We start from the raw sequence: 15471 nt of genomic DNA, 5'->3' as shown, positions 1-15471 counted from the left end.
AAATGGGATTCCCCGATTTCTCACGGGTCGAATCTCGTAGGGATACACTGTACCGCGACTGCACCAGGCGAACACATCCGTCTGCCTCAACCAGACTCGGATGAACGGCTCGCTGCACACCGCTCGCTAGGAATCGGACACCTAAGAAAAGGAAACTTCACTCACGAGAGAAGCCCCTGTAACTGACCACAGCTGCTCCTGTAGAAGGTAGAAAGTACCGGGAAAGAGTATTGACGACGAGCCGGCACGCCGCGCTCATCTGCGTCGCATGGGCGCCAGCGAACGAGGCACCGATTTCTTTAAAGCATTCAAGAGTTCTGGCATTCCTGTGAAGGGGCGTTGTCTTTATTCATGGCTGGCGAAGAACTGGAAGCGCTCCTTCGCTAGATTCTTGTTTTTCCGACCCAAGGTCGACTGTAAGCCGCTGGACTGGAAGCGCGTGCACTTTACACTCTGGAGCTTTCTCGGCGAATTCCGTTACTTAAACGGGGCTCGTTCACATGTAGTCAGCCACAATAGTTGTAGCTGTGCCAATGGAAGCGGGCGTGAGCTTCTGGGGTGGCTGTGACTTTTCTCCTAGGCTCCACGGAAGAAAGGAAATATGTACCTTGTCGCGGACGTCAGCCACATTCACACGTTGAACCTTGAAAAGAACTACCGTAGTGTTTGCACGAAGGAAAAAAAAACCCTTAAGCACTGCGTCGCCCAAGGATGTATGCCATGCACCAGCAGCTTTTCTTGGAAGCCAATACTACGAAGGCGCAAAAACCAGGAAAAACTCGAGCCGGTAACGGCAGAAAAACGGAGCTTTCCCTCTACTCGTGCTTGTCCCTGCGCCTCTTGGATGAGCCCAACTCAGAAAAAGAAAACCCTGCTAAACGAAGAAGCATCTTGCTTCGCCCGAACAAATCGCTCGTTTCCCTATCCTGTGTTGATCCAGGACGGCAGCGCGCTATACTGTGCTCCCTCAATCACACCACGTGAAGCCGCAAGGACGGAGAAGCGAGCCCCGAAAGGAAATTGAGACAAAAAAGAAGACCCGACTTGACAGGGTGAAATATACGCACGAAGATGCCCCCGCGACTGACGGGCGCAAATACGCCGATGAGATCCGGAGAAAAAAATCCCTTCTGTGCGCCACGTCCAGCTCATTCTCCTTCGTTGGCGTCTGGCGTCATGATGAGCTCGGCAGGCGCCACAGTGGTCAGCGACCCAGGGCAGTCCGAAGCTCCGTACACGCAGAGGTAAAGAAGGCAGACGAGAAGGAAAATGCAGAAGAGATCCCAGATCGCACTGCACCCTGCGATTCGCGCAAAATCACACGCAAAACAAAATAAAGAAAAGATGCGCCGGCCATCCTCAGAGAGGGACGCCACATCGCCCAACACACTCTCGGTGACTCCTACTCGGGTCTTCTGCCCCCCACACCCACCCCGAAGCCGTATCCTCGGCGAGCGAAGAAGCAAGATACCGTGCCACACTGGCAAAAACAATGAACCACCGTCTAGCAGAGAGGCGACTAGTTTTCCGAGTGCGAATATCCTCTGTAGACGCCTCAGTGCGATAAAAGATGCACGAGGAAGCGTGTGTCAACGCAAAGAAGCGCACTATGTGCATGCGGCCTACTCAACTCCACACACTGCAGACCGGCATGTGCTGTCGCCTTTTTCCAACTCAGCACATTGTCAGCGATCAGGCGATCTCCGCGGAATACACCCGGCTCGCTGCGCAAGGCGTCGAGGGGCGTATCCGCGACTCGATTTTGTCGGCAGCTCCAGGAGACACTTACAGAGAAATGCAGACCAGCTGAGGACGTACACGGGGGCGTCCATCGCCTTCAGCCGGTGGCAGCTGTTTGTCGTGACGGAGCCCACGCCGGCGCACCAGAAGTAAGACAGGAGCCAGGGTTGAGAAACGACGTAGGAGTTCACCCAGTAGCCTGCGCAAGAAAAAGACGCGTCGCCCCAAAACTGCTGAAGAGCGGAGGAAACGCCGGGCTCCCAGAGTGTCGGCTTCCAGCACCCCTGTGATTCGACGCCAGGGAGAAGAAGAGGCACATATGCCGATATGCTAATTCTCTACGCCGGCGGATGGAGAACGATTCTGCCGCACACAGTCGTGCTCCAGGCTTGCATGCTTAGATGCACACAGGTATACGCGACGTTTTTTTTTAGCTTGATATGCGATCTGGCGGGTGAAAAAGTAGCTGGACAGGAACGCTCAAAAAGGAGTCAGCGAGTCGTGAGCGGCACGCCCGCGTCACTGCTTCCTGCCGCCAGGGAAGGCGCAAATGGCGGCCGTACGGGTAGATGGGAAATGCGAGTCACGAAACAGCGTGCCCTTGAAACGAGAATCTGGGCTATATGTCCTTCGCGGAGACGCCCAAGCCGTCTATCGGCCGAGATGGAGCCCCCGAATCGAAACTTTGCAGACGGAACACGCTCGGAGACACACGACGGATGCAACGTGAAGCAGGTCACACGCGACCAACGCCGTGTCTCAGCCAGAGAGCGCTGAGCGAAGAGAACGGGGAGCACTTACCTTTTTCGTTCCAAGTTCGCGTCAACTGTGCGTCGAGCTCGACCCATTCCACGTTTAGGATATCTGTTACTGAGAAAAACGACGAAAAAAAGCGTTTCAATCTTTTTTGTGACCCGCATCCCAACGTGTGTTTTCTCCGCATGCACGTGGGATACGAGCAACAAAAAATGTGGAGCGCCTAGACCAGCAAGCATGAATTTAAACTGCCGTTCGACTCTAGAAAATGCCTTTGCTGCCTAATCTTTCCGGCGTTGCCCTGCCGCCCTCCTCTCTCCCGTCCAGCTTTCTTCGTCTCTGCCTGGCAGCGTTGGTCTGGTATAGATGCCAGTGATCAAGGAGTCGCGCAGGTGTCGGCTCCGCTCTCGACAGGAGATTCTGGCACGGCGTTCTCCTTTGCTCAGGTCGCTGTCTCCATATGGCCGCTCAAACAGAGGCTTATATACCGAGAGGATGTGTCTGCACACGCTCGCTAGAAAAGCCCTCTGTCGCCTGCTGCCACCTTCGCTTACGGTTGTCATCATCGTGCTGAAAATGCCTGTCCGCCGCCGTGACGATCGTGATATCGGGGAATTCTTTCTTCATTTCCAATCTGTGGCGACAAACGCGCGCGAACAAACAACGAACGACACTCAGAGACGCAAAGTGAACAAGAAGCAAAGCACGCGCGCGAATGTATTTGGTTGTATGGAGCGCCCTCGAGTGCAATCGCCTGACGAGTTAGGCCGCAACCCTGCCTCTTTTAGCTACATCGCACCCAGAAGGTTTTTTCGGTATTTTTTGGAAAGCCAAGCAACCAGCCAGTGGAGGGTAGAGATGCTGTCGCTCGCAAACCCCAAAACACATCCGTCCTCCCCCTCGTGGCACGGCGCACGCAAGAGTGTGCTGGACGAACCGAGAATGATGAGCGGTTCGACGCCCAGAGAGCGTTCAGCGGGCGTCCACCCTTGAGGGATACAAGCTAGAGGACGGAAAACTTACCTTTTGCCTTGCAGCCACCAGAGGTATCGGCTGCTTCTGGTTTTCCGCACCAAGTCAATGGTGAGGTCGATGCATTTGTCTCCGCAGCCCCAGGTGTTGCTGTGGCAGTCCGGACAGCGCAAGTCGTAGATCAGACTCCGGTTCGCTGTCACAGCTTTCTCCATGAGCCACTCGAGCTTCGGAACTTCTGAGACACAACACAAGCGCCGTCTCTCTCGGGATTCGCCCCCCTTGGCGCTGGCTGCGAATGTCTTCACGCTGCCTCACGCGTCTGCGAGGGGGAGATTGCTAGTGGCTCGAAGGGTGTTGATCTTCACTCGACCTCTTCTTATTCGCGCATTAGTTACGATCCTTCTTGGTCTACACGTAACACTGAATCTATGATCCTATGTGTGTTGGTGCCGTACAAGCCTGGCGCGGGTGACGAGTAGATGAAGGAAACGAAGAGGCCAAGGCAGCCTCAGGCGCAACAAGGAAGCGTCGTGAACACGATCCAAGGAGGGATAAAGCAAGCAGACAAGCATTGTCCCCAGTGCAGCCGGCCTTCCCTGCATGCGCGTAGACCCCCGCGTGCGATATCGGCGGCAGCACGCCTGTGTCAACAGCTGCCAAACCCTAAACCCGATCTACGCGGCGCCCACACGGAGTAGCGCAGGCCAACGAGGCGAAAAAACCGCGTCGCTGATGGCAAGCGCAAGCGTCGACGGCGAAATGGGCGGCCGCAATGCGAGAAAGCCGTGTCCCTCGACTTAAGCGTGAAGACGCATGCCCAGGGGCTCTTTGGGACTTACTCTGCTCAGAGATATCCTTCATGACAACGGGATCGACCAGGTCCACGGTGCCGTAAGGGTCGGTCTGCGAACGCACAATCGGCACGGATGGCAACACCGAAGAAAACTCCTGTGTGACAACCGGACTGAAGGACTTTTGATGTATATGGACGTTCACATAGGTTACGTTATAAACATTAGAGGCCACGCGATCCATACCTCACCAATCCGTCTGAACTCCGAGACATCCTCGCGAGCTGGACGACACGGAATTTCTGAGGGGCTACAGTCACTACAAATCTCTTTTCTCCAGTATCCCATTTCGTACCATAGTCACTCGGTGGATTCTGTGAATCTGATGTAACATCAAAACGACTTTTGGTATTGCACTCCACAAGCAAACAGAGTTGACTGTAGACCCCCGAGGTCGCGACGGAGAGCGCGTGGACCGGATCGTTCAGCAGGCGCCACTCCCCCGCCACCCAGAGAGACACAGTGTCACGCCTCACGAGGCGATGCTGCTCTTTTGCCTCCGCTGCATCTTCACGTGCGGCTCCTTCTTCCACGTTGCCTTCCGCAGCTTACCTTCACCCACCAGTCGCCGGCGTTCAGCTGCTGCACGTCTACCCACGTGAAGAGATCTGCGCGAGTATTCGTCCGCGAGGGGAAGACTTCGCCGACGTTCGTCGTCCTCGCGAAGGTTTCGTCATGCTGCGACAGACAAGTTTGGCACAAAACATCCGCAGCGACCTGCACAGCGCCGTTGTGAGTCTCTCTTCTGCCCTGAACCGGCAGATAGAGCTCCCTTGACAGGCGAGTTGCATGCAGGGCAGGTCAAGAGGGGCTTACCGGCACATGAGGAGCACTTCACACATGCGCCGGTGCACACAGGACGCAGCACAGATTCCACTCTACACGTTCCCAGTAGGCCGACCGACCGCCGGACGGCAACACGGCCGAGGAAGCAGAAGATACAAGCGAAGAGACGGATGAATTCAGAGAGTGGTACTCAGCGACGCTGAAGTCTCTCGCGTTTGAGCAGCATCCCACAGTCTCCGCGGCCGACACTGGGACACCAGCGAAGCGAAAGGCCACGAAGAGACAGGACGACGGGCAAGCACGAAAAACGAGATTCGGGACACGGGGGAGTCGCCCCGAGGCTACTGCAGCGTGTCACGGGTAAAATCCCTACTAGCTCACGAGGAGAAAAGGAACGCCATCCGCAGAGACAACAACGTCCGACTCCAGGCCGTCGCAGCCCACTGCAGCTGCTGCTTCAAAGGAGACCCTGAAGACAGAGAAGGAGAAGAAGAGAATCAAACAAGCGACCTGAGCAGGGTATTACTGGGACTAAACGAGTTTGGTCGCTTGCTTGCGCTTGGAATGGCGTTGCCTACGCGGGGCGGCACGGGTGCGGCTCAACTAAGAGGCGGAAGGGCACAAGGGGCGAAGCTTCCCCGGCAGACAGAACTGTGAAGAAGCTTTCAGGACGAATGGAGGGTGTGGAGGCCTCTGGATACTCCGTTCTGTCCTACGGCGTGGAAGAATCTGCTGTTCGAGGGTCGGCTCTCGCCGTATAGAGCGTGCAGTTCGGAGGATCTACTCCGCCCGCGAGCGCGCTGCCACTCTGGTCCCGGGGGACGGCCTCACTCTGTATTTTCCGGTCGCAGTTCAGGAAGGCCACGATGACCGACTAGCAGCGGTTTCTCCGGGAGCCACGCATGCAGGTCGTGGCGTCGGAAGGGAGGCAGCCGGTCATCCGAGGCGTTCGCTCGCGCAAACTTGTTTCGTCTTTCTGCGTTCACGTCGGACGACACCGGCGGTCCGCGCAGCAGACACGGCGACGAGAAGAGCGACGGGAGCAGAAACGGTGCGGCGAGTAGGAAGACCCAAACGCCGAAAAGGAAAAGGAGACCTACGGCTTGCGGCAAGTGACACAGAAGACTCTGCCACACCCGCGCAGAAGAGCAGCGGCGGCGACCCGCCGCGCTCACTCGCTCTCCCCCCGCAGCCTCCTCTCGCGACCCCGGCGTGGCAGACGGACGAAGACGAGTCGAGTTCAGGGACTTGGCCGCCGCCTCTGCTGCACAAATCTCACCACAGGCTCTCTGTCCGCCGCTGCGGCCTTTGAGGTTTTCCACGTCTCCGCGGCCGGCAGTGTCTGCAGACGCAGACGTGTGCACTCGATCGTCGCGGGAGCCATGAGAGAGGTCGTTTGAAGAACTAGACGAGCGTGAAGCAGCCAGCAAAGGCGAAGACAGCGAAAATGATTGTCGCTGAAGAGACTCTCGGGGCTCCGTGTCGAGCGCGGAAGAGGCCGCAGATGCAGAGACAGCGAGAAATGACGCAGGCAGACAACCCGCCGCCGTAGCCGTGGCGGGCGCTGGGGAACCGGCGGCACCGGATGCGACGCCTCCGCAAGAGCCCGATGAGAGTTCCGAGGAGAAGACGAAGTGAACCACCGCCCCGGCAAGCAGGAGCGTGACGAGAGGAAGACTCACTGCGTAGAGGAACGGCCCGTAGAACTCGAGCCAGAGGTGAACGCCCCTGTACTCGGGTCCCCACACGAGAAACGTGATCAGCAGGAACGCCGCACTCCCGCCCACTGCCAAGGGGAGCAGAAACAGGTGGACAGGGGAGATGGAAGGAACAAGAGCGACGCGAGACACGTCGGGAGGATGCGCTGAGGGCGACGCCGCGGAAGTGAGAGCCGCAGCCCTCCGCGACCGCCGCCAGCACGGGGGAGGCGAGCACGCCAGCGCGCAGCTCATCGTCATGAGGTTGCTGTAGAACCAAACAAAAAAGAAGAGGGCGCAGAGAATCCGCGCCCAGGCCCAGTGCTTGCCCGATATCGTGTAGAACGTTGCGTCGATGGACTGCCAGTCATTCCGCCAGACGCAGAGAAGGTAGAGCACCAGATATGCGAGGCAGCAGCCGAGAATGGAGCCCACAAACGCAAGGTACAGGGACAGCTGGCTCCCGCTACCCTCCGTCACTCTGTAGTATGTGCACGCGTGTACACTTTCAGGTGACGCGTCGTCACCGGAGGGGCGTGGGTGATCCGGCGTCGCAGCAACAAGCGTGACGTTTTCTTCGTCGTCCCTCGCCGCAGTCGACCTCAAAGGCGTCGATGGATCAGGCGACAACCGAGTGCGCCGAAAACACGAAAACGTCTCGCGCAAGCCCTTTGACGAGGGTGTGGACAAGAAATTCCAGGCGAGCATCGACAATCTGCAACGCAGCCGACGGCAGGGGCCGTTTCTGGTGCGTCGCAGAATGCTTCCAATGTCAACCGCGACACGCCGCCGACCCCGTGAAGAGGGAAACTCGTTTAGCGGAGCGGCCGCTGCAGCTGTCTCCGACAGGCTTTCCATTTTAGTCGGAAGCAGAAAACCGGTCGCGTTCGCTGCGGGCTGATGCGTAAGCATTCAAAGTCCTCCGCGAAGACTCGCAGACGACGACAAGGGGAAGCGAGAGGGTGGGAAAGATGGACCGCCAGTACCGGGTTAGACAGCTGAAGAAAACACCCAGAAGAGTTCACCAGTCGCCCCTGCGAAGCCTGACGAAACGGCAAAGTCAAAATCCCGAGTGCAGAATAATCAGGCGGTGGATTCACATAATCTCGTGGAGCACTCGCAAGTCTCCGACATTTGCCTGTTCACATACATGCCTTTCGAACGTCTGGACTGAAAAGGCTGGAAATCAGCCACAGCATGTCTGTTCATCCCTACACGCTTCTGAAGCCTTGCCAGACTCCTAGATATGTGCAGCTGCATAAGACGTGCGTGTTCTCCGAGGAAAACGCCCGCGGGACTGGGAGTTGGGCTCGGGGGAGCCAGCATAAGCCATGTTTTTTGGTGGGCGGCCGAAGCAAATTCCGGCAGTCCATCACACTGCACACAGGCTTTCCCGCTCTCTTAGCTCCTTTTCTGGCAGGCGAAGAGGCTGTGCTTCCAAATGGTGGGAAAACAGACGGAGGGAACGTGCCGCCTTCCGGTACGCTCAAGGAAGCATGACGTCGGAGCACACTCGAGGCAAAAAAAAACCACCTTCGGCGCTCTCGTAAGACCTGCAGCACGTGTCGATGGAGCGCTGCGACTAAGGGAGGGAAAGACGCTGAACGTGGCGTTGCACGAGGCAGGCAGACGAAGGCTGCCACACGACAGAGCCGAGGCAAAGTGAAGTTAAGACGCGACTCCCGTCCTCGGCGAGGAAAAACAGGCTAAGTGTTGCAGGTTGCAAGTGAAAAGGCTTGCAAGCAGTACAAGACCTTGGAGTGCAGTGCCTGCGGCGCTTGAGATCGTCCGGTAAAAAGGAAGACAATAACGGCAGAGCCAACCGGTATAGCTGTCGGCAGCAGAGCCTTCCACAGCATCCACACGTGCCTGCACTTGGCACAAGGATGTCCTTTTCCGGAAAAGTCACAGCACAGAGAACGCCGAAAACCTTCGCTAACTACGGAAAAATCTCCAACATTGTAGACTGGCGACAATAAATACCACGCGACAAGCATTTTTCGCGTATGTCTACTCCCGAGTCGGAGCTGCTCGCGCTGAGCGGCGACGAATTTCTCTACGGGAGAATCTGCACGATTTGTGAACGAATTACACATGAGCACAAGAAGCAAAACGCAGGAAGGATCTGTTCACATTCACGTGCTAGAAAGACACGACTTAAATCAAGCGTTAGGCTTCGAGGCTCATACGGCCACAAGGGAAAATTTTTGCACACTCAAGGCACGAGAGAGCACGTCCGAGGCTTCCCTCCAGACGGATACCACGATGGAAGCGACGTCCTGTAAATCAGGTGATTGACATGCATACAAGACCATGTCCTATTTTACCTAGAAGGTGAGAAAAAGGGACTGGGTCACGGCTGTCATGTGTCTTACATCCACAGAGATTTGTATGTCTCAAAGCCTACTTCGTAGCTCCTTTCGCTCGACGAGCTCCCATGCATGCAGGCAGATCCTGGGACCTATGCCTCCCGCACAATCGTCAATGTTCCACGGCACGCGCTAGTCAGTATAATAATCGTCGATCCCTTGAACGCTTCACCACAGGCAAACTCCTTTCCTCAAGCTGCACACGCCGAGCACCTCATATTTCTTGGGTGCGCTTAAGATTCAAATTTGGCAGTGGCAGCAATCAAAGGGGGAACGCCCTATGAAAGAGAGTTGTAAAAGCTGCTGGCCTGTCCAATATCATCCTCTTTTTAAGAACCGAGACGATACTGCTTGAGGATTGCCTTGAATTTCTGAACGTACGTTAGTCAAGTCTGCGCTGCTCCCTCTACGCCGAAGCTTCGCCTGTCTCTCGTACCCGTGAGACTGCTCCTATTATATCCGTTGCGTTGGCTGCCACGAAATGTTTCGCCGTGTGTTTCTCTATAGTGTCGCACAGGTATGACAGAGGTTGCTTGGGTTATCAGAGAAGACGGAATTAACGCCTCGCCTCTGTGTTAAGGAATATTCCATCGGTTCTCAACCCCCGTACAGAAAATTGGCCTTATACTCACTATAGCAGTGCATTCTCTGGTGCTTGCAACGAGTTGGCCCGTCGCGGATGAACAGCCTGGAAACGGCTGTCTGTCTATGCATGATACAGGATTCCGTTTCGCGCGAATAGGCATAAGCAGCAGTGTCGGCTCCGACCTTGTAGACCCGCCCGAAAAGCCACGGCAGCTCGTCGCTTCTCTAAAGGAAGGTGCGGAATTGTGGCGAAAGGACATGACCTACAGCGGCACTACGGAGTCTTAGTGGAGAATCCTTAGCTGTATGCAAGTGCTTGTCCACCTCGCTGTGTGGTTCGGACCCGCCACCTCCATCGCGGCAGCACAGGTGCCCTCTGTGTTGTTGGCTATATTTGTATCAAGGATACCGGCACAGCGGACAGGAGAAGGCGAGAGCCCACTCGCCCAAGGAAATCATCAATAATAGCAGACTCTATTTTCGCGGGCTTCACCAGACTCCTCCAGTCCTTATTTATAGGCAGCGTAGCCAGACACACAGAGGGGCCGCTGCCTCGCACATCCTATCCCCTTGCCATGGTATCCACATGAACAACTTCATGAAAGACGCGGCTGCCGGCTCAGCTCGGGTCTACGAAACATATTTTCACTCACGCCGTTTTCGAACTCGATGACAACTACCCGAAGGCACTGAGCTGCAGGCGTTTGAGCAAGGGATGCAACGAAGATGCTTGAGTCTGGTGCTTCGCTGACTTCGCAGATTTCCCCAGCACTCTTTGGCCGTCCAGTGATCTGTGTTGGTTTTGCTGTCGGGTGGCGCGACCATGTTACATATGCGACTGTTGCGGTCTCAACGCTACAGAAGTGGCATGGAGGACTTTGTCGCAGCATCGTTGGCAGCGGAGATGCAGACTGGAAGCGCGGGGACGGCGTCAGGTCTCTGGCGATCCAGTACGCGAGTCCGCGTCCTCCTCCGTCGAAGCTGCAAGCAAGAGATCCTGGCGTGCATTCTCCATTCAGGTGTAAGTTGGCGTTTCTCTGACGTCTCTTTCCAACCAGAGAGTGAGCGATCTTACAGGGACGGCAGTAACACTCTGTTTTCCTTCCGTGCGCTGCAGCAGCCACGGAGGTAGCCTTCTTAGGGGGCTCCGAAGCAGCCTGCTGCGATCGGTCTCTGTTTAGGTTGCGTGCGCTAGCTGGGAGAGAGGATCTATTCCAGGAACTATGGAAGCGCAGCACGGTCCTCGCATTTGTTTTCGGGGTTGGACTGAGTGCGACAGTGCGGCTCATGCCCCGTAACGTCTCAGCTCGTGAGTGGCAACAAACATAGAGGGGATGCAACGGCAGAACTGTCATAAGCTGACGGCGGAACCCCCAAGAGGTATCCGCAATAGACAGCTTGCTTAGCAGGCACGCTACTGGTGACTGAAGCGCTACAGAAGCAAAGAGGCCTCGGCGGTAATTGTTTCGAATTTCCCGCTTTGACTCCCTCAATAGTATGTACGTGGCGTGACTTCCTACCGGCGCTCGTGTAGCGCGGAAAAGAGTTCTAGATAGGAAACTAGGCCCTGTGATGGAACAAGTGGATGCAAAACAAAGACTGTATGTTGCCATGTCGCCTTTCCGTAGTCCCTGCCGTTGTCTCTTTCGGCGGAGAGGCGAAGAAGGGTCCCGCAGACTGTCTGGCGGACATATCTCACGCACGCACAAACGGGACACTACGAATCTCCTTACAGTTGACATGGCGCCCGCAATCATTGTTTTCAGACAGTACAGTTCTGTGACTACGAAGGGGAAAGCAGCAGTGGCGTCCATGAAGGGCATACAAGGACTCCGCCCAGGCGAGGGCACTCTGGCTAGAGCTCGATATAGGGAAGAATCATGCGCAGCTGGCACCCCTGTACGACGTCCAAGTCGTAAAACTAGACAGGAACCACCTGCTCAAGAGGGCAGCGAAGCGGGCTGGTATACCTTGGTTTTCTCTACCCCGTGTCTTTGTGGAAGCCTCCGATCTGCTTGATCTGCTTGACGCGTGCCTTTTTTCCTACAGGATGTAAGCGCTCGTATTCTGCGGCACCCAACAATGTTGCCTGTCTTCGTTGGAGACTGGCGCATGTTGTGGAGTTTTTGTTCAGTGAGGGTGTCTGGAAAATCAGCCCTGGAGGCTCCAGCGTCATCGTTTTTGTTTCCGTAGGCAAGAAGTAAAATACAACGTGAGCGGGATAGAGTCGTGCGTCAACGTTCCAGAAATACGAAGTGCCGCATGAACAAAAAGAGTCTCATTGTGGGAACGGTACGCTGACCGAAGCCAGAGACGGGCGCACAAGAAAAAGAGATCACTCCGGGGGTATAGGTATTGACGCTCCTGGGGCGTCATTTCTCCTTCGCGCTCTCCGTGTGCGAACGTCTTTCTTAGGCAGTGCGTCGGCGGCCTCGGATACACGACTTCCGACAAAGCTAGCAGTCCTTTATGTTTGCATACGCAGGACGGATCCTACCCCTAAACGGGTGTGTCACTCTGGATTTTCAGGGCTCTGGAAGCTTGTCAGTGAAGGCACTTACGTTGAGCACGCCGTTCTGCTGAGAGTTCTGGTCCTGTTGAAGGGCACAGGAAGTACGGTTGGCGGTTGAGCGATTCTCTCAGATACTTTTTTCTGACTTAGCTTGCAGCAGCTGAAGGCGACCCCCGGCTTCAGGATTCCTTGTTTGACTGACAGAGATGAACTTTCCCTGGTCTCCGCTAGAGCGTTGGCAGATTGTCATGCTACGCACCGGTTGACATTTCGAGCACCCGTGCGGGTGACGAGTAGACGTTTTCCCCTTGGCATGCAGCTACGGCTTCGTTCGCACGGGAATCAACTGTACGAAACTAAAGATGGCAGGAGCAGGGTGGGTGTTCTTCGCGTGCTTGTTCGGCCACGACAGCCTCCTGTGGCGCTGATGGCTCCTCAAGCTACCAGTGGGTACGGGACGAGCACTGCTTGGCGCAGCAGTTTCAAACAGGAAAGAGCGTGCTGTCGTTGCTTTCATACCACAGCGGAAGACCCTCTTCACACACTGTTCGCTTGTCGTTCCCGAATGCGTGGGCGGAACGCGTAAGAATTGGCTCGGCCGTGTTGTTTCGCATAGCTCCTCATGGCGTGCAGATGTTAGTGCACCAGGAATTTTTTTTTCCATTCCTAGCCTAGAACCTTGACTTTCTCTGTGGTTCAATACTTGACGTCCGCAGGCTTGAAGCTTCTGCTCGCCTATTAGATTCAACTGCCTTTTCAGATCCGCAGAAACCATATGGCGACCGGAGCTGCGCTGCAGCTTGGGGCGCAGCCATGTCTTGCTGTGTAGCTCGTGAGTCATGCTTCGAATCCGCTCAAAGCTCTCTCCCGGAAGACAAGCATACTTTTCTTTGGCGCTCTGGATGTCAATGGTGCGTCTTCCAGGAGCGGGAAGTGAGGAGGCCGCCTACCGTATTCTCGGTGCTTGTACGGCATGGTGCTAAGAGAGGAAAGTGACTTCAGTGCCAGTTGAGATTACTGTTCTTCAACGATAGCTTCCCCGGCTTTGAAAGGTGAAGGGCTTCTTGCACAATTGAACAAACTACAGGACTGGCACAAGGACATTCGGAAAGCTGCGCGCTGTTTGGTCATCGTTTTCGCCAAACGTTAGAACGGCACATTCAGGGCTGTGCCCCGCAATCACTTGAAAAAATCTGTGACAGCAAAAGACCGCAGCCAGGTAAACTTGTGCGTGGCCTCCCAGAGAAAGGCGGCTGAACGTTTAAAATGTGGCAGGGCGATCAAGATATACACCGTGTAATGCTGCGATAGACACAAAGGGGAGAGGACACAGCGGTATCTCTCTTCTTACGTTCTGCGCAAAACCCGCTCCTGTTGGCAACGCTGATCGTGGGCGCGTGTGGGATGCAGGCGGGCGCTGAAGCTGAGTGATACTGGCGATCGTTGTGCCAGAAGAGCCCCAGCCGACAGCAGAAGACTTGATCTCGCCGGTCGCCCTCAATGTGAAGCGCCCCGCGGTTGCCATTCTTCGCTGCGTGGCATTTACTGTAAGTCAGCCCAAGTGATACCTCTGAGAGGCCCCGCCAATATCCACTGCCTTCATCACGAGCATGCCTAGCGCTTCAGCGTTTCTCGTCTCATTCCGACACCGTGGACGCGGGGATGTGATGTGTTCAGCTTGAAGTGGAGCAGAAGTCGGAGGCTCACGTGGAGCAGGAGCCTAAGGCTCAAGTGGAGCAGAAGTCGGAGGCTCAAGTGGAGCAGGAGCCTAAGGCTCAAGTGGAGCAGGAGACTAAGGCTCAAGTGATGCAGGAGCGTAAGGCTCAAGTGGAGCAGAAGTCGGAGGCTCAAGTGGAGCAGAAGTCGGAGGCTAAGGAGAAAGACACCGTAACGGTGCCGGCCACGACGGATCGTTCATTGCTTATTTGAGTAACGGGCGGCGCCGTGGCCCTCCTGAACGCTGCGATTGCCGCAGTCGAGTACAACCACCGCCGTAAATCGCAGAACTCGCGGGCGCGTCGCCCGCAGAGAAGGAACGGGGTTCCGGAGGACGACCACGAAGCTGGTGTGCCATCCGATCAAGCTAAAGTCAGCGTGCGCGCATCTGAAGATGCGGGCGTGCCAGCAGCTGTGCCTATGCTGTAAGTGGAAATACGCTGCAAGCAACCGTGAAAAAGACAGCTCCTAGAGTGGCGACTACTCGTGAGCAGGAGTACGCGAACTGCGCATCTGTTGCCTGCTCGCCTCCGCGCTGCCAGTCTGTCTATGCGACAGCCGCGGTATGCCGCGTGAGCGGCATACCTCAGTTAGCTACAAGTGGCCCACTCGCCGAAATAGCCACGATATCGCACGCAATCAAACAAAACGCCGACAGACTCAAGGGGACCCGAGAGGCGGATTTTCCATAAGGCAGTGATATGCCGCACATGTTTTTTATCTTCTGCGCTCAGTACCACAACTGCTGCACCCTATGCAGCGTGACTAGCATAAATGCGTATGTAAAAAAGGGTTCCCAACAGAGGACTCCCCCATCCATGTTCAGACAACAGAAAGTTAGATGTCAAACACTCTTATTCCACTGTCACGCTCGGTGGAATTCACGATACTGGCGGAGCGTGCCCATAGTGCTCGGCGTCCCTTTAATAGCTCGTCGTTAAGGGAATGCTCTCTCTTGACCTGAACATGGCTGCGCTGACGCCAGGCGACGAACCTCTATTCAAGCAATGCAGAAACTACGCAGATCGTACCCTGCAAATTCCTACATGAAATATCCAACTTGTCTAGTTGCATACCTCACTAGAAACCCGACAGCACGTCCACAGGATGACTCACCGATTCGCCGACTTCCGTATTCTCTCCCTATACCCTGGAATCTACCTTGTAGCGAATGCAAACTTTCAGCAACAGCGGACCCAGTTTTCCGGAGTTTCCACGCTGCCAAGGCAGCAGGCATCTGCTGCGAAAAGAGGTTATCAAAAAAAGGCGCGTCGGCGTATGTTTGTCGCTCTTTGTAAATGTGGCACCCCTCCCTAAAGCTAACAGGTTGAGGGGAGGGGGCTTACTATCGCGATATGCCTGAATATTGCGACCCCGTGTTCTGCCATCGCAGAACCAGTAGGTGCGAAACGCTGCCGTCGGACTCGGGTCCCTGGAGTCTCTTGTAAGAACTTGAGGATACACACCGTGGAAAACAGGTGAAA

The 15471-nt window shown here is 55.6% G+C and overlaps 2 protein-coding genes across 2 annotated transcripts; one reads left to right on the top strand and one right to left on the bottom strand.

The window, feature by feature from the left end:
- Positions 1-1148: 1148 nt before the first annotated feature.
- On the bottom strand, positions 1149-7663 carry BESB_000860 (glycerophosphodiester phosphodiesterase family protein; the record flags this gene model as incomplete). The annotated part of the gene is made up of 9 exons (XM_029358841.1): positions 1149-1300; positions 1790-1939; positions 2542-2610; positions 3051-3130; positions 3520-3706; positions 4311-4374; positions 4875-5000; positions 5490-5577; positions 5940-7663. 9 exons carry the CDS (start codon positions 7661-7663, stop codon positions 1149-1151), a joined length of 2640 nt encoding a protein of 879 aa, XP_029221753.1.
- Positions 7664-10485: 2822 nt separating this feature from the next.
- Positions 10486-14200, top strand: BESB_000850 (uncharacterized protein; the record flags this gene model as incomplete). Its single annotated transcript, XM_029358840.1, has 6 exons — positions 10486-10780; positions 10877-11068; positions 12289-12372; positions 13032-13103; positions 13724-13818; positions 13949-14200. 6 exons carry the CDS (start codon positions 10486-10488, stop codon positions 14198-14200), a joined length of 990 nt encoding a protein of 329 aa, XP_029221752.1.
- Between the last annotated feature and the right edge of the window lie 1271 nt (positions 14201-15471).

The sequence above is a fragment of the Besnoitia besnoiti genome, chromosome I, assembly GCF_002563875.1.
Source record: "Besnoitia besnoiti strain Bb-Ger1 chromosome I, whole genome shotgun sequence".
Taxonomy (NCBI): Eukaryota; Apicomplexa; class Conoidasida; order Eucoccidiorida; family Sarcocystidae; genus Besnoitia; species Besnoitia besnoiti.
This window is presented reverse-complemented; position numbering and strand designations above follow the sequence as displayed.